Source organism: Lissotriton vulgaris, chromosome 8 (assembly GCF_964263255.1).
Source record: "Lissotriton vulgaris chromosome 8, aLisVul1.2, whole genome shotgun sequence".
Classification (NCBI taxonomy): domain Eukaryota; kingdom Metazoa; phylum Chordata; class Amphibia; order Caudata; family Salamandridae; genus Lissotriton; species Lissotriton vulgaris.
Window position 1 is genome coordinate 55,634,465 of NC_141696.1, and position 26,374 is coordinate 55,660,838.

The 26,374-nt window shown below is 47.5% G+C and overlaps 1 protein-coding gene across 2 annotated transcripts in view; it reads left to right on the forward strand.

The window, feature by feature from the left end:
• LOC147693373 (F-box/WD repeat-containing protein 7-like) overlaps window positions 1-26,374 on the forward strand; it is a 413,361-nt gene that overhangs the window by 244,404 nt on the left and 142,583 nt on the right. For both annotated transcript variants that reach the window (XM_086933689.1, XM_086933690.1), the window contains exon 4: window positions 11,229-11,311. In XM_086933689.1, the coding sequence (XP_086789815.1) occupies window positions 11,229-11,311 (83 nt within the window). The remainder of the gene's footprint in view (window positions 1-11,228; window positions 11,312-26,374) is intronic.

The following is a 26,374-nucleotide window of genomic DNA, read 5'->3' on the forward strand; positions in this document are numbered from 1 at the left end:
CCTCTTCGAGGGCCCTCCGTGCCCACAGTCACCACAGATTCTCTGGGTATCCTGAGACACCTTTGTGTGGGTGGAGGTGTGTTACACCTGCACCGCAGAGAGGTGAAGAGACCCCTCACCATTTATGCCACCTTAGAGGTGGGCGGTGCTCCTCTTCGAGGGCCCTCCGTGCCCACAGTCACCACAGATTCTCTGGGTATCCTGAGACACCTGTGTGTGGGTGGAGGTGTGTTACACCTGCACCGCAGAGAGGTGAAGAGACTCCTCACCATTTATGCCACCTTGGAGGTGGGCGGTGCCTTGTACGGCTCCACCTCAAGGGCCCTTCCGTGCCCGCAGTCACCACAGATTCCCTGGGTATCCGTGGACACCTGGTGTGGGTGGAGGTGTGTTACACCTGCACCGCAGAGAGGGGAAGAGACCCCTCACCATTTCTTATGTCACCTTAGAGGTGAGAAGACCTTCCCATCAGTGATGGTGAAGACACTGACCAGGCAGTTCGGATGCGGTGCCCCATTCCATATGTTCCTTGCCTTATCCGTAGAGCTCTTCCAAACTAGATGGAGTCTATAGTAACACTGCGGAAAAGCCTGGGCTGTAGAGCTCTACTCTGTACAAGGTTTCACAAGGCTTGGGAGTCCTGAAATAGAGTGAAACTTTTCATGGGATGTGGCGGCCAAGAGGGTTCTTGAGAAGTAGTGGAAGAGCAGGGAGACTAGGTTGGTGCTCAAAGGCAAGGTGTGTGCCACGTTACACCACAAGGGTGGTGGTGCCTGTAGTGGATAATGAGGATAACCACTTGAGATAAATATTCACTCATTGATTATATTTTGCAATCATTTGCTTATTCTGGGGATACTGTATAATTGTGCGGCATCAGCAGGCACCCGTGGTTAGCATGCTTTTGCCGCAGTCTTTCTGGAGATGAGTAGAGTAAAAGGCTGGACGCTGGACTGGTCAGTCGAAAGACCATTCATTAGCTGTTGGTGAAGGATGGAGGCATCAGACCTGTGTGTGGCTAGTACAGAAGGAGAAACCGTAGCTGAAGTCTTCATCAGTGGTTCATGGGAAAGCGGGGATTGCCAGGAGCGAAGTTGAGCTCTTTGATAACAGAAAGTGAGTTATGTTCTGCTGATACTATCTGTTGTGAGGTTGTATTTTCTGAAGGCCATTTAAGAGAAGATGCCGGAAGGCATGAGTGTTTACTCTTCCGTTCTGAAGTTTATGGAGAATGTGCTTGCTTCTGGTCCGTTTATCGAGCTAGGAGCCAGTTAACAATGGTCCAGTGTCCTGAAACCAGGCCATGGTCAGGTCATGCAATCTCCATGTGCATGCTACGTCTCTCAGATATTTCACTCTTACACATTTTATTATGCATGCTTGTTTTATTGCACATGCCTGTTTAGTCACTCGTGGTTTGCTTCACATACATAGCCCGTTTCACATATGTGTTGTTTTACATACATGCCCAATGCCCACGCTGTCCGAATTAGATTGCCTTGAGCTGGTTCACGGAATGCTGATCATGTCCGCAAAGAAGTTTCCTAATGTAGGACATATCTTTAAGGCTCCTCTTGAGGGAATGGCATTTCCTACTATTAACCATTACTTCTTCTAGATTAAGTGCTTCGTACCACAGATTTGTACCCTCGAAGCGCTGTAAAGAATAGATATTAATTACTCTTATCTAATTTACTCCTTCTTAATTTACCAATCCCTGTTTGCCTGCCCGGGGTGTGGACTCGTGATCTGCTGCTCGCATTAGATGTCAGCAGCTAGTAGTTAACTCACCAAGTCGTTTGGTTGATAAACATAACCTAAAGGTTAATGACCATTTAAAGAGTTCACAATTCTGAAATATCGACAAAGAAATACATTGATATTTGTGAAAAGAATCATCAAAAAAGAATATTGTGATGTCGAGAAAGCACGATTTTCTCACATCTGTTGCAATGCTTGGTAATTGCCAAGTTCAATGCTAGACACATTTAAGGGCTAAAAAGTGAACCGAACAATTTGAGTGGATCCACCGTTAGTTGCAGTACCCCTGCAGCCTGTTTGACTCTTACCGCCTGAAGACTGCTAGTTAGTTTGTGCCCCCGGACTCACTCTGGTGCTGCTCCTGGGGACTTTTTTGGGCTTTCCCTGATTGGCCGAAATCAAAGAGACTTCTTCCCAATTGGCTCTTTCTTGTTGACACAGGAAGTGAATGCTTGTTCATGTACTTGTGCTATGAATGAAAGCAACAAATGCCTTGGCTCCTCTTTTCTTTCGCTGGAGTCTTTTCCTGCCCATCAAAGGAGGATGCTGGATTCAGGACTTCAGGATGCACCTAGTGCTCTGATTCTGAATGTCGACCGACTGCCTTCCTACGCATTGAGTCTGGGAACGGGCGGACTAAGCTGGACCTCTGCTCCGCCACTGCTCACTCCTTGGGTGCCCTGAGGTTGCAGTCCTCCTGGTCTGCTCTGTTGCTCCCGTTTGCTTGTCCCAGGCAGCAGGGTCGCGAAGAGGTCTTGTGGTAAAGCTCATCCAGGATACCTCTGCAACGTGGAGTCTCTATGATAAACCGCCTGATTTACGATTAAGGGACCCCCAGCCCCCAGCCGACTTGAATGGAAGATGTAGACTTGTGTGATATCCTGCATCTACATGGCCATAGCCAGATCTCCATGGAGGTGGGGCTCCCAGACTGACATCTACACGCAGCTAGCAGGGGCAGTGCCAGCGGTTTGGTGATATGGTGGCTGTGAGCTATTGTTGACCAATACATGCCCTGGTGGCGCCTCCGGGTGGCAGCATCTGGAGCCCAGCCTTTTAATTGGGTTCTCTATCGTGCAGACAGCTTCAGTGTAGCAAACACTTTCACACATGAGTGAACATTGTAAAATAATGAGTGGTGCTAGTGCAGGGCAAAGCATTTTAATTGCAGCTGATTCTCAGAGATGCAGACACTTACTGGATTACTTTGTTCGAAACCAGCTTTAAAATGGACTAATGTCACCCCTCAAGAACCCGGACAGAGTGTGGCTGGTACTGTACTCACCCCTTCCCCAGCATCCCCATCAGCTAGTCTCCGAATTCTCTTAAAGACTCTCATCATTTATTCCTGAGCCCCCCTTCTCTTCTGAAATACTGTAATGCTCAATACTAAACCCACCCAGGGGCATTGAACCTAGAACATTGAAATCTTATTGGATTTCTGATCCCTTTTATGCTACCTGTTTGTGCCTTCAATTCATCTTTCCAGTACATGCAAGGTCCAGGCTGCACATGTCCGGCACCGTCATAGCTCCTTCTCTAGGGCCCCTGGTTCTCGAGGCGACTGAATAGAACAGGGAGTTCAGTGCTCGAGTCCCTGCGCTTGACTGCACAGCATAAGTCACTGAGCTGGGTGATGGCTCAGTGACTTAGAAACGCTCTCTGCTGACATGCGTATACTCTGAAGTCCATCCCTACCAGGCCATCTCAGCCTGCCATCCTAGGTCAGCAAAGTTAGTTCTGTGGAAATGGTGGTAAAGACAGCTTGGAAACGGCAGAAGTGCGATTTGAAGTGCTTTATAAAAAAAATAGTTTCATTTTTAATTATGTATTGTGTTTTCTTCCTAATTAATGACTGTGTTGGTGTATTTGTGTGAGTATATTTATTTACTAAAAAAAATAATTTCCCTAGAAGATGTCATGAGTGTTGCAATATGTGTGGTTATTAGCAGTCCATGGCGAGGGTGAGAGGTGAGTTACCTTAGGGCACTCCCCCCGCGTGATGGAGTGCCCGCGGCCTTGTGGAGGCTAGGGAGGTGAGCCAACCATCCCACCTTCCTCTTAAATAAATATCGCCCTCTCCTGGTGCTGTAGGAATGGCAAAAGGCTTTGTCCCTTTCTAGCTCGGTGTGGATGGTACTGTGCTAATATATGCTTAAAAACTTGGCTAGAAAAACAGACTTTTGAAGTGAGCAGATTCAGTGCCGCTGGTGTTGAAGGGTGCTTCATACAGGAGCTGCTCGCCACCTAACCTTGGCAACTACCCAGAGTTCTCTGATTCTTTTTTGCATATGGATTCTATTTATATGTATATATATATATTATAGCCACCTGCCATGTTTTGTTCTTAGTAGGCAGTCATTATTTCTGTGAGATTGCCAAAATGGTGCATTGAGCGTTGCGGGCTGTGTGGGTTATAGAATGGCTTGACTCCTTGGGGCGAAAGGGGTGTGTCAGCTCAGGGTGAGGAATTGTGGATGCTCAGCTGCAAGGTTGTGGAAATTACTATTGTTCACTAGACGGTGTACCTCATTGGCCAGATGGACCATTTTCCGCACTTGAGAGGCTTATTGGGCACATTTCGAGACTGTGATGACACTTTTTCGACAAAACATGGGGTTTTCTTGGGCATGTGTTGTTCAGTCCCTGTTTCCCCAGTGTCTGTCGGGGAAGAGAGCAGCCCTTTGCCCTATAATCTCAGCAGTGGTGATGTCCAGCTAAATCTGCACATGGCCAAGCAAATGCTGCACTGGTCATTGTCTGCACTTGTCATACTGTGGCCGTTCATTACATTGATACTTTCGGGTCAGAACACCAAGTGCACGGGTAAATACTTTAGCTGTGGGTAAAAACCGGGCACAGAAAGGCAGACCGTGGATATGCTGTGGCCTGCTCTTACCTCTGCTTCCCCCTTCTCTAGGACTGTCTCTGTCAGAGGGTAGTTTCTTGCGGAGTTGGAACTAGAAGGGCCAGAGCAGGAAGGGGCATGTGCTCAAGGCAGATGTTACGTGGGTGTCACTTCCTCTCACTGTCCCTGCTTCTACTACAGCTGCTCAACTGCCCCAGCCAGGAGTGGTGCACTGGGGACCCTGCATGCTGTGAGGCTGGTGATGGGAGGAAGATGTGCTGCGTCTTTGGGGATCTGGGCTTTTATCATGCCTGGTTTCTAAACAGCTGGTATGGACCGGGAATACCAATCCCACAGGAAAGCCTTACAGACCTAGCTCTTCACCTTGTAGGGAGGCCTAGTTCCTTTAGCACCTTTTGGAACCATCATGTGGCATTTTGCCCCTTGACACCCATGGGCAACTGTTTATCTCCTGTAAACCTTGTTCATAAGTAACATGTCCTTGCCGTGTTGATGGGGCACACTCCTAAAAAGACATCCTTTAAAATTAAATCAACACTGCATTGTTACTTCACATTTCCTCCTGATATATTGAACTATATCTGTTTTCACTGGTGTGTCCAAGGTAGTGGATTTCCTGATCAGGTACAGCACGTTTGTACGGCCGTATAAGCTTGGACTTGCCATTGATGCTATAAAAGATCAAGAAGGGAGGGTTTCCAATCTGAATTGTCGATATGTACATAATTGAATTATACCGAGTTCTTCACAGCATGTATCTCAGAATTTTACAACTTAGCAGGGGCAGATCAACCCGTACAGTGCCATTGAATCTAAATCATCATCTTTTTAGTGTATGCATAAATGTCAGTGCCGCAAGCTCTCCGTGGCCCTGTGTGTCATACAAGTTAGCCTGGCTCGCAGTAGTTCATCAGCGTCTCTCTTCTTACTCTTGATGAATTGTAAGGCTCTACTGACTTACCCAAAGCTGAGTCATCTCGTCCGCCAACACATTGACATTGCTGTGAACTACTCCAAGGATAAGGGACATGGGTACTCCTTCACATGCTGCATTTTATGTACAACAGCATAAAATGATCAACAGCACAGACATGATTTCACACGCTCTAATGTTGTGCCAGTGAAGTGTCGCAGTGGTGCCTGTGGTTGGCAGACTTGGCACTCCAGGTTGGGTGAATGGAAGATTCTCTTTCACTTACATTTTTGTCCTATGTGTACAGTGTACTCCAGCTCTTTAAACCTGTATTAATGGCATCCCACTCAAAACAGGCTTGAGAGTAACATTGTGATCCTGCAGTGCTTTATTTCCTGTGCAGCTTTAGGATTTTGTTCTTTGGATCAGTTCAGTTAAAGAAAGGTGAATTTGGATGTGTTTTCTCAATACCGACAGGCTGTAACTCCAAATGGGTGCAGTACTAAAATGCACACAAAACAGTCAATATTTTGGAAATAGATAAAAAGCCACCCATTCTTTCATCTTCCTACTCAATAGTCTTACTCAGAGCACTTAAGGCGGCTTTACAGTGTCTTAACAATCTGCATAAATCAACTTCACTTAATATCCTAGTAGAGTTCAGCTCTTGAAATCAGGTTTTCTGTTAAGCAACGCAGATCGATGCCACCAACAGTTAGAGACTTTAGTTCCTTGGCTCGCATGTTCAGTACTGTCCCACTTCCAAGACATACCTTTGGAAAAGACAGGAGTCCTCTGGCTAATTTCATTCTGGCTCCATAGAGACCTTCACTTCCAGGGTCCGATCGGACTTTTCTCCTAGTAGAATCAATTGACAGGCGGTCAGAAGAAACAACTAATTTTATCTTGTGCGTCTTGGAAGCTCTCTTGTTGGCCCAAGGTGGGAGTGGCTATTTCAGTAGACAAGGCGTGTGGGGGAAAATAGTCTATTATCACTCTAGGCATGAAGGCTGTATTAACAGCAGTCATTTCTTTAGATCCACTAAAAGGTTTTTCTACTGTTTTATAACGGATTTTAGGGCTCAGTGTCCTTCTAAAGTTTAGCACCCACATTTTAATCTTGAATTTATCCTTCGGCTGCCTTGGGTTTTTTGGGGCCTTCTTGTATTTCTGGCTCTAACTAATCTGCTGTATTCTACTGGAAGAGTTCCACTGCTGCCTTTTCTGCTTCCTGCCAGTTTAGCTATAGAAAGGGACCTTACGTCACATTTTGCCTCATGTACATCTCACCAAAGCGAAAAAGTAGCAAAGATACCCTACACAGATTGCACCAAGCCGTACATCACTACAGGTTCAACACTTGTTGCTCTGTGGGGGTTAGAGGCCTTAAAGCTCACTGAGTTCAGTTTTCATGCCATTGGTTTGTGTTTGTATTGCTGTGGGAAGGGACTTCTCTAGGGATCTGTGGGATTTTCAGTGTCTTTCGGATCAATTGATCAGGTTCGGTCTTCGATTCCTATCTGATCAGGTGTGCATGGTTTTCAGTGCCTTTCATGTTCGGCCTTTGATGCTTTTCTGATCATCTGATCAGGTGCAGGTGGCCTTTAATGCATTTTTAATGTGGTGCAGTCTTCATTACTTTACAGCTGCCATGTAGCCCATGAATTCTGGTCATCCTGCTATAACCATAACATTTAGGAACAGGAGAGGAGGCCAACTGAGTGGAGATGGCTGGGGCGATAAAGAAAGGCCTTTCACAGATGAAAGCAAATAGTGTGACAAGCAAAGGGTCGTGCAGATGAAAACAAGTAATGGGCCGATGGAGCTTAGCGGAGAGGCGTAGTAGAGGATGATTGGCCAGAACACGCAACCTGCTGGATGTGATGATGGCGTCAGCCAGATAGTTAGGCGGGTGTAGGAACAAAGACCCCAAGGGAGCCGAGAGGGGCAGCATGTGATCTTCCCTGTCTTATGCCTTCCACAGAACCTGGCATTTGAGGATTCAAGAGAAGTTGGAGCGACGTTCTGTCATTGTTGAGGAGTTTAGTTTGAAAAAGAGAACTGTGTGTTCTCCTGTCGGTGCGAGTAAACCAGCTGCCGCGCATGTTGCCTCCTCATTCTACTCGTCTCCTGTGGTTGGCAGCTTGTTTGCTCTCTGGGGGTCTTCCCTGGTTACTAGCCCAACGTTTAACTGGTTCTCGAAAGCCTCAGTTGCGTGTACAGGCATTGCTGCCTCGTGCGTGGGTGATTTACTATGTGTACATTGGATAAATTATAGATCAGAAGACACCTTCCATTATTAATAGATCTGCTATTCCAGCTCCAGAAGGAGGCACAGACGCCGCTGCGTATGTGCTGGGTGGAGGATGTGTCCTAAGGCGGAGGAAGTGATCCTCATGGAGAGAGAGAATTCTAAAGCTATGGACTCCGAGCTGGAGTAGACCTTGGTTCTCAGAATCAAAGGACATAGGAAAGAAGCCTAGTGTATCGGCCACTCTTCAGGTACACTGCCTCATGCCAGCGGCTTTTGCGTAAGTGGAGTGTAGGTTGGTGGCCATTGGCCTGCAGAGTTCATGAGGGTGCAGAGCAGGGCAGATGCATCTCTACCATGTGCAATGCTTCAGAAGGCCTGGTGTGTCAGCAGCACTGTGTTATTGAATTATGGCACACAGACATGGTCTGGAGGGAGCGGACGCACATCCATTAGCGGATATTGGTCCTGTTGGGCAGACATTGTAATGAAGTTAGCCAGATTACAGCGTGTGGATGGAAGAACAACAAATCATTGAGAAGCCAGAAAGGCCAGCAGCTGCTCCTAACAGACACAGAGCTCAGGCAGCCAGTAGGATCCTCTTCTGCACATCACCCCCAAATACAGCAGGCAGTAGACAAGATCGTGAGCAGTAACAAACGTTTCTGTTGTGGTTAAACCTGAAAAACGTGTGTGAGCAGCAAGAAATCCGCCTCGTTTCACATGGGGATGTGTTCCAGGCTTCCTTGAAGGTAGTGCTTGTTATACTGTTTCCCACCCCATGATTGAAAATCTGTTGATTGGAGGCTGCTAATATGTTTTTTAAGCGCAACAAGGGAAAAACCAGACCCCTTTCTTTGCAGCGTCTCAGAAACACCACTTTAGCAGCAAAAGAGACCACTCCCGCTGTTTGAAGATCACTGCTCTGGGGGTTACGTAGAGGCAGGCAGTGGACAGAAGAGTTGACTCCACATCACATACCAAAACAAATCCGTATGACTGAGGGCGTCCCATGCAGCATTGGGACATTCAGGCGAAAGCTAGAAGCACTGCTTTGCCGATACGGAAGCATGGCGGGGCTCACATGCAGGATGGCACAATTACTTTCTATGTAAAATGTCAGAACAACCATTCCGATAGTCTCAAGCTTTGTCTGAACATCCCCCTGCTGCTCAGAGGGGCAGAACAGCTGGGGTGGTGGACACTTTCTAGCGCAGTTCTGATTGAACCCCTTCACTTATTGTTGTGGAGCAGTGAGTGCACCTCCCAAGACCTTAGCAAGATTCCATCACACACAGAGGCACAAGCCAGCAATACTTTACTGATCACATTCACACAGGACACCATGACTGCACTCTTACAAGCCCACCAAAAGACTGTGCCTCTTGCACAAAGGCGCATTTCTGAAGCAAACCGTGCAGGCACAGTACAGCCACACTGAGTGCTCCCATATGGGCACAAGACGGAGCTGTTAACATGCTGGCATGAACAGTCAGTCAGCTCTACACTATATATGCAGCTGTGCAGAGGATAATATGCTGTGATTAGTATTGTTGAGTGTGTGGAGGTGCCCGGTGAATCCTCGAGTGAGCCATGATGTCCCTCATCCATATGAAATGGTAATAAATGGAACAGCTGCATTTATGATTATTGCCATGATATTTTTCCATGTGTACTTGTTATGATCTGGCTTGATATTGCAACTGTCGCCAGACAATTATGTGAGCATCACTAGAGAGAGGCTTTGGCTCCACCCACATGTTGGGAGCCAGGAGTGCTTTGAGTGGGCAGAAGTTGTGTTTCTTCAAAAAAAGTGCTTGCCCTGCATGCAACTTTGATCATTTTGTTTATTTATCCAGCTGCCTAAGCTTGAATTTTCAGGGCCACACACAGCATTGTAATGCTGTTAAAGTCTCTTAAATAAATGAGTAATTTATATTGTTTTACTCTGGTAGCAGCACAGATGTGAGGAGGTTGTTTAGGTCTGACTTGACAGTGCATCATAAACCTTACCTGCTGGCATTTCCAATGCTTGATTTAACAAAAGATATGTAACCAAATCGGAATGTGAAGGGTTAGATTTGGGCAATATGGTAAAATGACATTGAAGAGACCTCCTTATTATTAGTAGGGTTGTTAACTCCTTAACCACGGCGCAAATTCCCCGGCAGGAGTTCTAATGAGTAGGAGGGGCTGCGTCGGCCAACGTACGTTCGCAGCACTAGCGAGGTAGTGCTCGTGGCGGCCGTTGGCCGACGCAAGCACGGAACGGGCTAAGCTGTGTTAAACAATTGTTACATGCAATCCATGAGGCAGGAAAACGTGTTATCTTAACAATTTTGCTGTACTTTGGCGATAAACTCAAATGTAACCTATGTACTTTAGAATTAAATGTTTGAATGTGTTTTTTAGCACAGCTCCTCCAGTAACATTCCCTTCCAGAAGGGGAACAATCCTAGACAAAACAATCCTCTTCCTACCCCAGAAGGATGGCTAAGCTTGAACATCTAACCTAAGACCCTCCTTATGGGTCTCAACCCCAAACATGTGCCTCATGCTTGATGTGAGTCCTATGACAAACTTATCTGAGGACTCCTTTTTGGGTGTGTGTCTGTTCCACTTAGAGCAACAAACACAGAAAAACAGTCCTCGAGTTCTTGAATGAATCGCAGCCACTGATGCTAACTCTGGGACTAGGGTCATTACCAGTGGTTCATATTTTTCCAAGCCTTCCCATCATTCATCATCATTTTTCGATCTGAGTTGCTTTAAGTAGTTTAGGCCTGGCAGGCATGGCTCCTGAGCTTGCTCTGCCACAGACCTAGTGCTCCGCCTCACTGACTAGGCTCAATGGGGCCGAAACGTGGGGAGTTGCTTGTGAGTTTATTTGCTAATAATGTATTCCTTACACAACTTGCTTTTCCACACTACTGCTCACACAGACACAGCAGAGCCTGAAAGAGCAGTCTGCTGTTCACAGGTCTGGTACGGGGACACCATGGTCCTGACATAACGTAAAAGGTTAGACAGCTCTTTCACAATAGACCGAGGCCTGTGTATGTTCTGGAGATTAGACTCTCATTCCGAAGTTGGAGAAATCTCAATCTCGTTTCTTGTATAAGGATGAGAATACATAAAAAGCTCTATACTGTTAATATTTGGGCAACTTGGATGCGTGACACTGTTGGGAAATTTTAGCTACTAATAAGACATGTTTCAGATTGGCAGAAATACTGATCCTTGTCCGCATTTAGGGTAGGGGTTATTTGGGATTGGCAAAGGCATGCAGACTGCACGTGATGAAACGATGGGCACTTTTCTGACAGTTTGTCTAGCTGTGAAGTGATCTGAGGGACCAATAGGTGTTAGTATAAAATCTTCCACTATTGGACACTGGGCAAGATCATTTCAAATGTATCTTTTTGTTTTTTCAGATGAAACGAAAGTCTGAGAATGGTGTCGATGTGAGAGCCCTATCTCCTGGAAAGAAGCTATGCAAAGGCTCAGAGTACAGCAGGTAAGCCAAACGCCAGAGCTTGAAGAATGCACGCAATGGTTAAGCACTCTTCTCTGATAACAGCCTTACAAGGGCAGCCCCCGGTTATACACTGCCACTAATAGCCTATTGTGGGAGAAAATTCACATGAGGTTGCAAAATAGGAGGTATTGTTCTCCCAGTATGTGGAAGTCGGCACTGTGCTACTGTGGTTGGTAGGGGCCTTACACACTATTCCAAGAGTGCAGAGGGCATCAGCAGGTGTAGGCATCATCAACTAAGATCTGCAGGATAGGAGTGGGCGTTAATTGTGAAGAATGCTGTATATCGTGACCAAGGGGAGTCACCAGTCTGAACGCTTGAGGTATAATGCCTTGCTTTTCTTAATGGTAAAGGTTCTGGGGAGGTACCAACGGTGGACACACACTGCTAGAGCTTAGTGTTTAATGGGGACTGATAGGCACCCTTCTCTATGTTGGCACCATTTCAGAAACCTGGGAATCTAAGGTGATGAGAATATTAAACCTGGCAATGGTAAGAAGAATGCTTCTCTGAGATTGCAGATTGCAGTATTAGAGAATCCTGTGGAATCGGCAGTGTTCGGCACCTTCACTAAGGGTACTCATCGCTGAGATAGCAGTACTTCAGATTCTTGGGTAATTGGCAAGGATCACCGCCTTCACCTAGGGTTACTGCCCTGATCCCCCCTTTCCATTCTTAATGCCTCTATCTCCTCAGGCCTAGTCCCGAAACTCTTTTAAATCGGCCATAGTTTTCCCCATTTTAAAAAAGTCTGGCTTAGACCCTTCCCTTCCGTCTAACTTTAGACCTATTTCCCTTCTTCCATACCTTGGGAAGATCTTGGAGAGTTACATCACTACTTGTCTCTCTACTTTCATTGAGGACAACCATCTTTTGGCCTCCCACCAAGCGGGATTCCGCCCGGCCCACTCTACTGAGTCAGTGGTCCTGTCCGTTCTAGACGAGCTTAAGAGCAAGGCTGATTCCAACTTACCCTAAGCCTTGGTGCTCCTTGATTTGTCCGCTGCGTTTGACACGGTCGATCACTCCATTCTTCTCAGCCGTGTCTGCGCAGCGGGTGTTCGGGGCACTGCCCTCTCTTGGCTCGCCTCTTTTCTTAAAGAACGGACTCAGGCGGTCCATCTTTCTGGCTTTACTGCCCCCACCCGTTTGGTCCCATGCGGGGTCCCCCAAGGTTCTTCCCTGTCCCCTCTTCTTTTTAATCTTTACATCCACCCCCTTATTCTTTCTCTTCTTGACATGGGGGTCTCCGTGTATAATTATGCGGATGACCTCCAGTTAGTATTTGATCTCTCCTCTCCTTTGGACTCTCTACCTAAATTCCACTCTACCTTAGTTTTCATCTCTGAGTGGATGAACAACAACCAACTGAAACTCAATCTGAACAAGACGGATTTGGTCCTGACTGGCCCTACCACCTCCCCTTGGTCTGCCGCCTTCTGGCCCTCCACCTTCGGCCCCTCGCCCGTTCCGGCGTCCTCTGCAAAGACCTTGGGCATTAAAGTCAGTCGGGACCTCTCCATGCATGCCCAGATTAGTTCAGTTGTTTCTTCCTGTTTCTTTTCCCTCCGGATCATCCGGAAAGTGTCCCGTTTCTTTTCTTCCGATGCTCTTAAACTTATTATTTTGGCAATGATTCTTTCCCGCCTTGATTACGGGAATAGCCTCTACGTGGGCATTCCTGCCTACGAACTACGCCGTCTTCAGGCTATTCAAGTCCTCCCACATCACTCCTTTACTGAAATCCCTTCACTGGCTCCCCATCTGCCAGAGATCCCTTTTCAAGATGGGTTGTCTGGCCTTCATGGCCCGTGCCCGCACTGCCCCGGCTTTCATTAACTCCCCCATCAGTCCCTACACTCCCAATCGTGCCCTTCGGTCCTCCAGTCAGGCCCTTCTCACTATTCCGCGTTTCTGTAGATCCAAAACTGGAGGTACCAGATTCTTTGTATTAGCCCCTCGCTTTTGGAATAGCCTTCCATTGCCCATTATATCCATTCCAGTTTACCAACAATTCCGTAATGCCCCCAAGACCTTCCTGTTCTCCCAAGTGTACTCCTGCTGATTTCCTTCTCGGCAGACTTCCTTTCTCATTAGTCCTCTACCCTAGCGCCAGGAAGCCGCTTTGGTCACAGTGCGCTCTATCAAGAACTTTTTAACTAGCTAACTAACTAGTAAGAGTAATGCGGAGTACTCTTTGGTAAGATTGCGCTTTTTCAGTATAACCGAGATCTGCAGTGACGGGCACATACCCTTAGGGGTGACATCCAGAGTGAGCACAAGACCTTGGAAAGGCAGCAGTTCTCAGCAGTTCTTTAAGATCGCATTGTTTCAGAATGCTGGCATTTTGCCCATAATGGTCACACCACACTCTTATTAGCTGGGTTTTTGCGATGAGTGATCAGCACAAATCCCTAAAAATTGTGTTCTGCCACGATCCTGTGCAGTGAGCAGTCTACGCACTTCTCTGGGTGGAGGACCTCCATCTCGGCAAGGCAGCAGTAGTAGGCAGTAGTGCAGTTTGTCATTGTACTGCAGCTGTCACATATTGTCTCTTGGGTAGTAATGAGTAAATGACTTTCCTAACCAGATTTGCGATTTGCTCATCTTAAGGTGTACTTCTCCTCAGTTGCATAACTAGCTTCTTTTTTACAGTAAACCTGTAACACCTGATTTCTTTGCTTGAGCTGCCTCCAAAACCAATAGACTTAAACATTTTGCTCGTGTTTTCGTTTATTTGCCTTGTTTTCTGTAGCTTCTGACGTTTCACATTACTGAACAATTTTAGATCCAGACCATTTTAATGACAGTATATGGTAAAAAAACATATGGGATAATGCACTAATGTAGTCTGTCTTCTGAATTAGTTAATAAGGGTTGTGTGCTTTTTTAGTGTTGAGTGTGGTGGAGCCCTAATCTTATGTTGATCATAAGCCTGCAATGCCCTTTTGCATGCCGACCATCTTAGCTTCTTTTTTCTACCATTGTGTACGGAGGTGCATCAAGAGAGCACACAAAGATTTTCATCAAAGACAGTTGTAAGTACCTGAAGAAAAAACAAAAGTGACCAAGAGAGTGACGGAGATGGATGTTTGATCCTGGAGAGAGGTTTTGTAAGGGTGGGTGGTGGAGATTCGACATGGTCAGAAAAAAGTATCTAGTCCTCGTGGAATCCCCGATGTTCCTTGACACAATGATTATGAGCATTCTCTTTATTTGCCCAAACTGCCATAGGAATTCTTTTTAAAAACTTTATAGCGTTAGTGTTTACATACATTACTACATAGCATATGCTTAACAATTCAATTTCACAGCTGACATTACGTTTATAGACAACATCATTGTACACCATGAGTTCAGTGGCTGGAATCATCTATTTGTGGACACAACTGCCATAGGAATTTGACCCTAAACAAAGAGCATCAGATATGCTTGTTTTGCCTCCCAAGAGACCATAAGTCAGAGGACTGTTTTTCATGCTCGCAGATTAAGCCCAAGACTTTAAGTCTTCGAGATGAAATTATTCACATTCGGGCTGCCGGAGTTAGGAACCCAAAAAAGTTTTCGTCTTGTGTAGAAAGTTTGCTTTGCCTGAACGCAATGCCTTTTGGTGGTGTTCCTAGTAACAATTTACGGGAACTGTGGAGTTTAGGCCCCTATACTCCTGAGGATTTCCTCCCACTCTATTCTTTTAGCCTTGAATTTCTTGTTGCAGGTTGCAATTGAAGATATTAATTGGTGCTCCCTTGTTGGACTCTAGAGTGACATCAGTGTTTGCTGGAACACCTTTAGAATCCTTGAGTACTCTTTCTGTTATATTTGAGGAATGTGAGTAGGTTCTTTACTTGTTTGCGTTGGTTAAGAAGTTGTTAAAGGCCAGCAAATTGGAAATTTTATGAAAATTAAGTATTCCCCCCGAGAAGTTCAGGGTTTTGTGTGAATCTTTGTCTTTATTTTTTCGTTTCCATTGACCTATTGTAATCACTGTTCGTTGTTTTTTTCTCTGCTTTCTTGTCAAAAAGGCTTAGTTCAGATTTGGCCCTGCCCTTTTCAAGGTGACCAGATTTTTATTGGACCACATCTGGATCAATCCGTGTCCTTGCTTTTGCTTTTTGAAGGGGCAACTCTGTCAAGTATCTTTGGTACACTGTAGTGGATGATCTTTCACTAGCTCCCCTGCTTAGAGATGCCTGTTGGCTTTCATCGTGGGGGTTTCCTGCGGTGTTTAATGTTATTTATTGAAATATCTTAATGTTTTTCCCCAGGTTGGTGGGGACTGTTGATTGAGGTGCATGCAAGGAATGTCATCTCTATTAGTTGATTAGTACATGATCTGACCATAGGTAAGATTGTGTTGCAAGGTTTAGAAAAAAAACATTTAGTATGCAACCCACTGCATGGACTGGACTTTTGATTTTAATGTCCCTTAAAAAATGCCACGCCCCAAAAAAATCTGGTGCTCACTTTGTTGCAGTTCTGTTCATCCTTAAATTGAAGTCTTCCATGTTAGAGCTTTTTGAGTCCTTCTTTCCAAATTATATATCTGACTCCTAGCTTCAGATTCCATACCTTCGAATAATCCCAGGTGCCAAACTGTTGTACAGAAGATTTTCGAGCAGTACTCAGTGCGCCGGTAAGTGGCGTCATTTGACTCGTTGGCGGCAGAAGTGACATGCACATTACCAATATAGGCGCCACCCCAGCGCGCTGACTTCATTTGTTTACTTTCTGTGCCAGATGGTGCTGATCCAGTCTGAGTTATCATTCAGTCAGCTTGTATTTATAGTGCACGGCTAACCACCGGAGAGGATATCCAGGCGCTGGATTTAGTTGAAAAGCCATGCCTTCAGTCCCTTTCTGAATTCCTGCAGAGGGGATGCTATTCGGAGGTGGCGATCGTTCCAGGACTTGCTGGCAAGGTAGGAGAAGGATCGTCCTCCACTGTAGCTTCACAGGATGTGGGGAGTGTGAGCAGGGGTGAGGGAGGTGAAGTGCAGATGTCTGGAGGGTTGGTGGAAGTTAAGCCGGTGGTTGATAAATTCTGGTCTTAGGTCGTGGGGGGTCCTTGTGGGCGTGTCAGCTGTGGCATCTTTTTCTGGATGGGGAACCAGTGGAGGTGCCTGAGGTGGGGGGATGATGTGGGTTTGTTTGGGGAGGTTGAGGATGAGTGTAGCAGATGCGTTCTGAATCGTCTGGAGTCTGTTGAGTAGTTTGATAGCGATTCCTGTGTAGAGGGTATTGCCGTACTCAAGCTGGCTGGTAACTAGGTCTTGAGTGACTGTTTTCCTGGTGTTAACGGGGAGCTATCTGAAGATTTCTCGGAGCACGCAGAGGGTGTGAAAGCAGTCAGAGGAGACTAAGTTGATCTGGCGTTTCATGGTAAGTTTGCTGCCCAGGATGATAACAAGTTAGGAGGCATGGTTTGTTGTTGTGGGTCAGAGTTCGTAGGGGCCACCAGGTGTTCCGTGGATTGGTGTTCCCAAAGATCAGCACTTGGGCTTGTCTTTGTTGAGCTTCAGGCGGTTGCTCTTCATCAATTTAGTGACACTCGTCATGCAGTTGTGGAAGTTGGTCCTTGTGGTGGTGGGGTATTCTGAGAGCGAGATGATGAGCAGAGTCTCGTCTGCGTAGGAAATTATGCTGATGCCATGGGTTCTGACAATGTTGGCTAGGGGCGTCATGTAAGCGTTGAACGGGGTGGGGCTGAGTGATGACCCTTGAGGAATGTCACACACAGTGCTCTTAGGTTCCAAAGTAAAGGGTGGTAGGCGTATACTCTTGTTTGTCCTGTGAGGAATGATGCGATCCATTTGAGGGTGTCTCCTTGGATCCTGATGTGGCGAAGTCCCTTGATGAGTGTCCTGGTCTGCCACCCCGCCCCATAGTGGCGAAGATCCTGAATTTCCACGAATGCGATGCTATCCTCCGGCCGGCACGCTACAAGGGCACCATTAACCCGTTAACCGCGGTGGTAATTCCGCCGCGGTGCGGGCGTTTTCGTCCGCGGGTGGGGCGCCGTTGGCCAATGGCCGACGGCAGCACTGGGGAGGTAGTGCTGCCGTCGGCCATTGGCTGACGGCAGCAGGGAAAGGGTTAAGCACCAGGGAAACACCCTCTCTTTCTACCCGGATTATACTCTTACTGTTCAAGCTGACAGGAGAGAGTTTTTGCCGGGCAAGCGCATCCTCCAGAAGCACAACGTCTCATATTCCCTGGCCTACCAGCGAAGTTGAGGGTCCAACTGGGTTCCAAGACACTTATCTTTCCTGACCCGAGGGAGGCCCTGGCTTACGCTAAGAGACTGGAAAAAGAATCTCGATCCTCCCAAGTCCCCACTTGAAAGTGCTGACCGCCTAAGCAACAGCGATTGACTGTGCGGACAATGACACTTTGATTAACCTGTTATTTGTCTTTGATGCCGCTTCCTAACCCAAGCTTGGCCACCCAGCTTCTTTGCAGGGGTGTCCGTCGAGTCCTGCCATGCCCCCACTGGGTTGATTCCCACTATTATTGCTGTGTTGTCCCCTCCCAGTTGTGGGTCCCCGGGTTGCAGTGGGTGGTCTTCTCAGCCTGATTGGGGGGTTGGAGTGGGTGCGGGGTGGTTGGGTTTCTTTCTGTTTGGGTTGATGGGGCTGTTTTTGGGTGGTGTGTGGTGGGGTTTGTGGTTTACTTCTTGTTTGGTTCTGGACACTGCATTGGGTTTCCTGCACACCACCGTTGTCAGTCGACTTCAGTCCGCATTCTGTCTTGTTTGGACTCCTACACAGCATAATGTTCTCCGATTCACCCTGATGAATCTTACTGGTCACGTCTTACAGACTCCACTGGCACTTCCCTCTCTTTATAGGTTGGGCCCTCCAGTGGTCTGGAATGTATGGCGATCCCGCCACCTGCCTGAGCGCTTCGCCCTTTAAGCCACACCTGCCAATCAGACGCTCACGCTGCTCTATAGGTGGCAACCATTGAGAGCTGTCCCTTTTTACCTGTGCTGTTCCTTATCCGTGCTTCCCCTTGCTGCCCGCTGACTCTCTTGCTCCATGTGTGCGCTGTACTGGTCTGCGCTGTCCGCGCCGCAAAGTGAGGCACCCTGCCCCCTTATGGCTGACATCGTCTGCTGGACTTTGAATGTCCGTGGCTTGAATGACTACCGCAAGGCCCGTCTGATACATTCACACCTACAGCGCCACAAGGTGGATATATGTCTATTACAGGAGACGCACCTGTTGCCTGATTCCGTCTCCAGATTCCAATCTCGCTACTGGGGGAATCCCACTCTTCAACATACTCGTTGTATGCCAGGAGCGTTTCAATCTTGCTGCGCCGTGGCCTTCCTTGGCAGACCTCCTGGGTACTCCTCGATCCGGAAGGTAGGTACGCAATCCTCCACGGTTTTTTACTGGCCCAGCCTGTCACGATTGCCGCGGTTTACGGCCCCAACTCTGATGACCTGGAATTTTTCAATCATGTTTGGCACCTCATCTCCTCATGCGGCTCCGCGGCAGTGGTTTGGGGTGGAGATTTTAATGTTACTCTTTCAGCGACCTTGGATTGTTCTGGCTCTCACACATCCCATCCGCGTACGGCTGCAGCTTTCACGTCTCTTTTAACCAACAACGCACTTTATGATGCCTGGCGCCACCTCCAACCTGATGCCCATGAAGGTACCTGCGTGACTTGCGCGAGGGACTGTTGGTCGCGAATTGATCTCTGGCTGACCTCACTGGATGTCTTGTCCTGGCTCACTGATGCAGAGCATATGGCTCCCACCTTCTCCGATCACGCGCGGTCCAGATTTGTCTTAGGCCTCCTCATTCCCAGCAACATGCCTTTACTTGGCGTCTTCCTCCAAGTGCCCTCCGGGACTCTGTGTTCTGTGCGGATATCCATACTGCGATCACCAATTATTTCGATCTAAACGCAGGTTTCGTCGACTCTGCCTCCACCCTATGGGAGGGTTTTAAGGCTGTCATCCGGGGTGAATGTATTTACAAACAGGCGGGCGTCCTCCGCTCTATTCGCTCCACCGTGGCTAAGCTCGAGGGGAAAATCAAGGATCTGGATGCCGCCCATGCGGCATGCCCCAGCCCTGAGACGCTTGTGCTGCTACGTCAAAAGCATACAGAATTCTCGGATGAAACCGGCGGTGAACTGTCCTTCCTCGGCAGAGAGGGTCGGGCGCGCCGCTTTGGGGAGGGGGACCGCCCGGAGCGTACCCTTGCTAACCTCCTACGCCCACCGCGTGCAGTCTCCTATATTACGGCCCTCAGTGATGGCGGCCTGGATAGGGCCACCTCTCCGGAAGATATAAGATCCCATTTTCTCGATTTTTATTCACAACTCTATATTCTCCTAGCACACCCTGGAGTTTGATCAATATTTTGAGTCCATTGCCCTTGTCTGGCTTGAAGATCACCATCGAAAATTTCTTGATGAGCCATTTTCCAAGGAAGAGATATTGGCAGCCATCAACAGCCTACCTAGTGACAAGCCCCCCGGCCTGGATGGCCTGACTGCCTTGTTCTACAAATTTTTCGCTGACATCCTGGAACCACATCTGGTGGCCATGTATAACGAGTCTTTTGACACCCGTCTATTCCCGCCGTCCTTGCGCGAGACTTTGATAACCCTGCTTCTAAAACCTGACAAGCCTGTCGACCGTCGCGACTCCTACCGGCCCCTTTCCCTTATAAATATAGATAACAAAATATTTGCCAAGTTGATCGCCTCCCGTCTTCTTTTATTAATGCCCACCATCGCCCTCCCTGATCAATCTGGCTTCATACCTGGTAGGACTACCTCACATAATCTTCGTGCCATTTTCTCTGTTTTACATCAAATTAATCCTAACTTGCCAGCCGTGGCCGCCCTACTCGACGCCACTAAGGCATTCGATACGTTGGAGTGGCCTTTCCTATTTTACATCCTACCGCGTATGGGTTTTAGCAAAACATTTTTTTGCGTAAGATCAGACTCCTCTATACCAATCCGTCGGCACGTTTCCGCATTAATGGCGAGGTTTCCGACCCCATTAGCATTGCCCGTGGCACTTGCCAAGGGTGCCTGTTATCGCCTATGCTTTTTGCCATCGCGATGGAGCCCCTGGCCGCCAGGCTACGACAGCACCATACTCACAGGGGCATCGGTTTCTCGTCCCGCTCCTTCGTAGTCTCAATGTACGCGGACGATGTTACCTCATATGTCCGCCATCCCTGGGAAAACCTCAGCTCCCTGGTCCGGGAAAACCTATGTTTTGGCGTGCTCTCGGGATCCAGGTGAAGTTGAGTAAGTCTGTCCTATTCCCCTTGACCGATACCACTGTCTCCTTCCCACCTGACTTCCCGTTCGTGTGGCTATCAGGCCCTACGTGCTACTTAGGCATCTGGTTGAGTAGGAATTCAGATGAATTGTGGAGGTCGAACTTCGGGCGGGCGGTGGATTGGCTTGGATCTAGGATCGCTTCGTGGAGCCGTCTGCCGTTATCTCTGTCTGACCGGATTGCCATTCCCAAAATGGTGATCCTTCCTAAATTCCTTTATCTTTTCTTGAATATACCTATCCCCCTCACTTCTAATTTTTTTTAAAAAAATGAGCTCTTTAGTCATCTCGCTCGTTTGGGAAAGGTAAACAACAGCCCAAGGTGGCCTACGATATCCTCACTCTCCCTATGTCTGCCGGTGGGATGGGCGTGCCTGATTTTCGGTTCTATGCCTTAAGTGCCCAAGCCAGCTTCCTGCATTTTTGGATTCATCCCACCCCCTATCAGCCCCACATCGCGGTTGAGACCGATGTGGCTACTCCCTGGCCCCTGTCCACTGCTCTGTTCTCTCCTGCGGTGCGCCCCCCGGGCGGAGGTGGACACTGTCGAGACGCTGCGTGGGGCTTGGTCTAGCCTGCGCCGGCTCCCTGTACTCTCTTCTCTCTGACAACGCCATGCCAATTGTAAAACACCCAGATTTCCCCTCGCTTCAGTCCTCCAGCATGTCCCGACACGCGGCGCGATTGGGTATGAGGACGGTGGCGGATCTTTACCCAGAGAACTCCTTTTACTCTCTTCCAGATTCTCCGGGGTTGCAGGACACGCTGTTCTATCAGTTGCTCGCCACTTGCCGGAAACTGCACCCCACATTCCCTCAACCCTGGCCCACCATTCCGGCTCTGGACTTCATATACACCTCCTCGTCGCCGCACAAGTTAGTTACCAAATTGTATGTTTTTCCCCTGATGTCAGCCCCCATTTCCTCGGATCTGTCGCGGGAAGCGTGGAGTGCAGACCTCCGTATTGATTTTTCGGAGGCCGACTGGCAAACCAAAAAGCTGTCACCGAATTACCGGCTCCGCCTGAATCACTTAAAGTATTTACACAGGTTGTACGGCACCCCAGTGCAGCTCCACCGGCTCGGGCTTACCCTTGGGGATAATTGTGTGCGTTGCGCTGCTCCCGCCGCGGACCTTGCCCATTTAGCGTGACTCTGCCCTAAGGTTTCAGAGTTCTGGCAGGCGGTGTGCTCCACCATATCTGACATCACAGGCGCTGCCGTGCGCCCAGACCCTCCCCTGTGCCTTCTCGGCTTCGTTAAGTTTTGCCCTGATGCCTCTCGCCTCCTTATCTCGATGCTACTGGTCCTCGCCAGACGTAGGGTGGCAATGTTTTGGCGTCGGCAAACTGATAGGATTTGCTGATTTTTTAGAATTAGTTACTTCAATAGCAAAAAAGAACTTTATCGTCAAAAAACCTTCAGCAGCCCCGCCTTCACTTCAGGCATTAAACATAGAAATAAATAAAGTAATACGGGGGCAATATTTATTATTTAGTGAGGAAGCAAACCAGAAGTTAGCACTTTTAAAAAGGAGATCCAGGCTTAAGGCTCGTTTAAAACGTGATAAGGAGGATTCAGTATGGATTCAACTTAGGGAAGCTTCATATAACGGCCAAGCCAAGACATTCTGGTCAGTAATTGGCAAAGGCTGTGGTACTAGAGTCAATCCTACGCCTATTACCATTGATGAACAGATCCGGGTTCAATATATTGAGAATTTGTACAGCAATAATAATTTACAATTAAACAATGTTGAAACTTACGCTGACTCGCGTGTATACGATTCCCCATCGGAAAAGGAAATTGAATTTGCTATTAAGAACATGCGCTCCTCTGGTGCGATGGGACGAGATGAAGTCCCCATCTCTGTATTAAAACAACAGAGTGCGCTTTGGAGCAAAATTCTTTTTCCTCTGTTTAAATCTTGCTTTTCAAGCGGAATAGTCCCTCCTTCCTGGAAAGGGAGTATCCTTGTTCCTTGATATAAAAAAGGGGCAAGAGATCTTCCTCAAAATTATCGCCAAATTGCTTTACTTGATGCCATCGGTAAGGTTTTCGCAAAATGTATTCTCACTTTAATTAATGAATGGGTAACTGAGTACAAAATTCTGCCTTTGGAACAAACTGGCTTCAGGCAAAACCACGGAACGTTAGACAGTTTGACTGCACTTCAGGTTATTTCCGAAAAATATGTGAAAGTACGTGGTGGGCATGTATATGGTGCATTTATTGACTTCTCCACGGCATTTGATAAAGTGGACAGAACATTGCTGTGGAGAAAGCTTTTTGATCTAGGGATGCCACCTTTTCTTATTAAATTAATCTGTGCCCTTTACTCAGACACCTGGTGCAGGGTGCTGCTGGGCGGTGAAAGAGGCTTATCTAAAATAATACCCACATCCAACGTGTTAAAGCAGGGTTGCCTTTTGGCTCCCCTGCTTTTTTCACTTTACACAGTGGATTTACCTCTAGCGCTCTCTGCATGCTCTGGTATTGCCCCGACGTTGGGGGGCGTTCCGATTGTATGCCTCATGTATGCAGATGATATTTTGATCCTCGATCTTACTCCAAAAGGCCTAAATAATCGCCTGCAAGCTCTTTATGAATACGCTGGAAACCATTATCTGTTGATAAACATTGCAAAAAGTAAAGTGATGTGCATGGCGGGAAGGAAGAAACCTAAATTTCCTAACTTTCCATGGGTAGTAGGGGGTCAAAAATTGGAAACCGTGAGTTCTTATACCTTCCTGGGTAAAATTATCATGAGTAATTTAAGCGAGAAAGCTCATATGGCCAATAACTCCCGGAAGGCTATCTCGCAGGGAAAGAGTTTGGTATACTTGTATAAAGCCACAGGTAGAAGGCATTTTTCTATTTCACTGGATGTATTCAGAGCAAAAGTACCTGCCTCCCTTTTATACGGAATAGAGTTAATTGACCAAAAAAATTGGAGCTTTTTAAATTCCTCGGAAGGAAAGATTTTACGTAGTTTATTAACCGTTAGTACAGCAAATTCTACCGCTACTCTAAGACAGGAACTCGGCTTACGCAGTAGCTGGGTCCAAGGTTTGGCTGGTATCATACGATGGGTTGTAAGCCTTGCAAAGAGTGAGCCTAATACCTTACGACATCTCATAAAAAATGAATTGCTGGGAAACTTTAATAACTACTCTTCGATTGTAAAAAACTTCAGATATGCTGTGGATCAATTGCAATTAGATAAAGATGTTTTATTTTCTTTATCCTCTTATCAGTTAAAAACCCTTTTGAAGTCCTCCACGTGGGAACTTGGGTTTAGACTGGATAGAGATTTCCGGTTGTTGAAAAAAGGTTGTAACCCTGCTATTGAGTCATGTCTATTGAGGAAAGCTCAACCGTACACTCAATGGAACATTCCTCACGGCGTTAGACGCCTAGTGTTTTTAGTAAGACAGGATCTGCTTCCGTTGAAATCTCTTTACTCCAGATGGTATGGTCACTCAGCGGTCTGTGATTTTTGTCAGTTGTATGACCAAGATTTGGTTCATGTTATTTTCGTTTGCCCAGCCCTGATGTCCTTTAGGCGAAGATGGTTAAGACCAATTTGCCTACAACTCAACATTCTGTCAGCCTCTGCTTTTCGGGCAGCTATGATTAACCCGCCAAATGAAATGTTCTGTTTTAAACTGTACAAATTCTTCAAATGTTTTTTGGATCTGTATTAAGATGGTAATTTTTAAAACTGTTGTGTATTTGATACTATTGTATGTTCGACATTTTATGTTTAATGCTTTTTTTTGGTATGCATATTTTATGTCTTTTATGTGGACCTCGTAAAGGGTTCCGTTATCATAATAAACTTGAAACTGAAACTGAAGCGTCGGCAGCCTGCTCCTAAGGTCGATGGTTGGTTGGATGATGCTCCCGGTGCCAGACTCTCCTATCGGAGTTCTGGGACTTAATGCCTGCCAGATCTCGCCCTGTTGACATTTGGGTCCCCTTGGTCTCCTATCTCCTCTCCCGATCCCACCCCAGCGGCGATACCTCTCCCGCGCTCCCTGCCGACCTTGGTCCATGGCGGCCGGCGGCGTTGGTCGGTGACTGCCCCGTCACCCCATATTTTCCATCAGCGCCCCTGCTGCTTTAGAACCCCCACGGATATTGCTCTTTTATGCGTGCTGCCCCCTCGATGGGATGTGACCCTGGGACTGTGGAGCTGTTACTTTAACATTCCTGGTTTAATAAGTTGCTGTAAAATGTAACCTAATTGCAACTCAATGACTGACTTGTAATGTATCTTACTGCTGCGTGCGGTGGTTCTTCACGGTGTATTGTGTCTGCCATGTTTTTTATTCCTCAATAAAGGTTTTTGAAAATAAAAAAAAAGTCCCTTGATGAGTGTGTGGTGATGAGGTCGAGGAGGATCAGGGCAGCTGTTTCCCCCAGATTAAGGAGGGTTCAGACGTGTTTGGTACCAAACTACTACTTGCAATAAATCCACGCTGATGCCAGTTTGGGATTTATTGTATCATGTACCCAGAGGGCACCTCAGAGGTGCCCCCTGAATCCATACCAACCCTTGCTTGGTCTCTGACCGGCTGTGGGCAGCCAGCTACCACCAGACATGTTTCTGGACCCCTGGGTGGAGAGCCCCTGCTCTCTGGGACCAGAACCAATGCACATTCTGTGCAGAGGGGTCATGCTTCCTCCCCCAGGATGGGCCAGCGCTCAGAGGTACACCTCTGCAGCCTTTGTAATGCGACCCCCCAGCTCTGCTGCTCGCAACAGATGGCAGCCCCTGGTTCATACCCCCATTTTGGGTGGGAAAATTAAAAAAGTTAGGAGGTGGCCCCATCTCTGCCAACCCCACCCCTAGGATGGGGGGGAAGCGAGGTGAGGTACAAATTTCAGTCCCTGCCATCTTGAAGATCCGGGCTAGGTCTATGCTCCCTCCCACAGGAGGGTGGTTTAATAGAGGGTGTAGATACCCCAGGTGAGGTGCCCATTGTCCCTACCTGCTACTCCCGTAAACTCTCCCTAAATTTAGTTATTTGACCGCTCCTCTACACCTGGCCCCCAGATCTGCAACAACCTAAGTAGAAAGAAGACACCCTGCAGCAGAAGACGATAACTGCCTTGGCCCCCAGCTCTACCGGTCTGAGACCTGCTTCTACAACCCTGTGACCTGTCTTGCAACAGCAACCTCTTAAACCCCTGGGAAGACAGTTGCCTTCAACATAGACTCCATTCTTCCATGGACAGCAGACTTGTCCAGAAAAAAACAACTCCAAAGACTGGGTCCAGGCAGATCTGCGTCCCCAGCCCACTTTGCATCTGAAATCCACACCCGAGTCTGAGTGGCTCACCTGTGCAGTGAAGTCTACCCAGCGATCCTGATCTTTTGTTCTGCATTGGCTGATCATTCCTGAACTCCACGACAGTGCCTGCAGTGTGAATCCAGAGGCTCCCTCCCGACGGCCTCCGGTAAGAAGATTCTGACATCGAAAGGCACCCTTGCACCCGAGATCCTGGGCCTTGGCAAGCTGAACTGACAGTGCCACTACAACCCCTACATCCAAACTTACCTCTACAGTCGCTAGTCTTGCTCTTGTAACCTCTGGTGCCACCCCTGCGGCGTCTTTACAATCAGAAGAAGCCTCATTGAAAAGCATTGGGTGCCCAACGTCGAATTTGCATCCTGCTCCCGGCCACCCGTGTCGCTAGTGTATTTTTGGTGCTGCTTTGA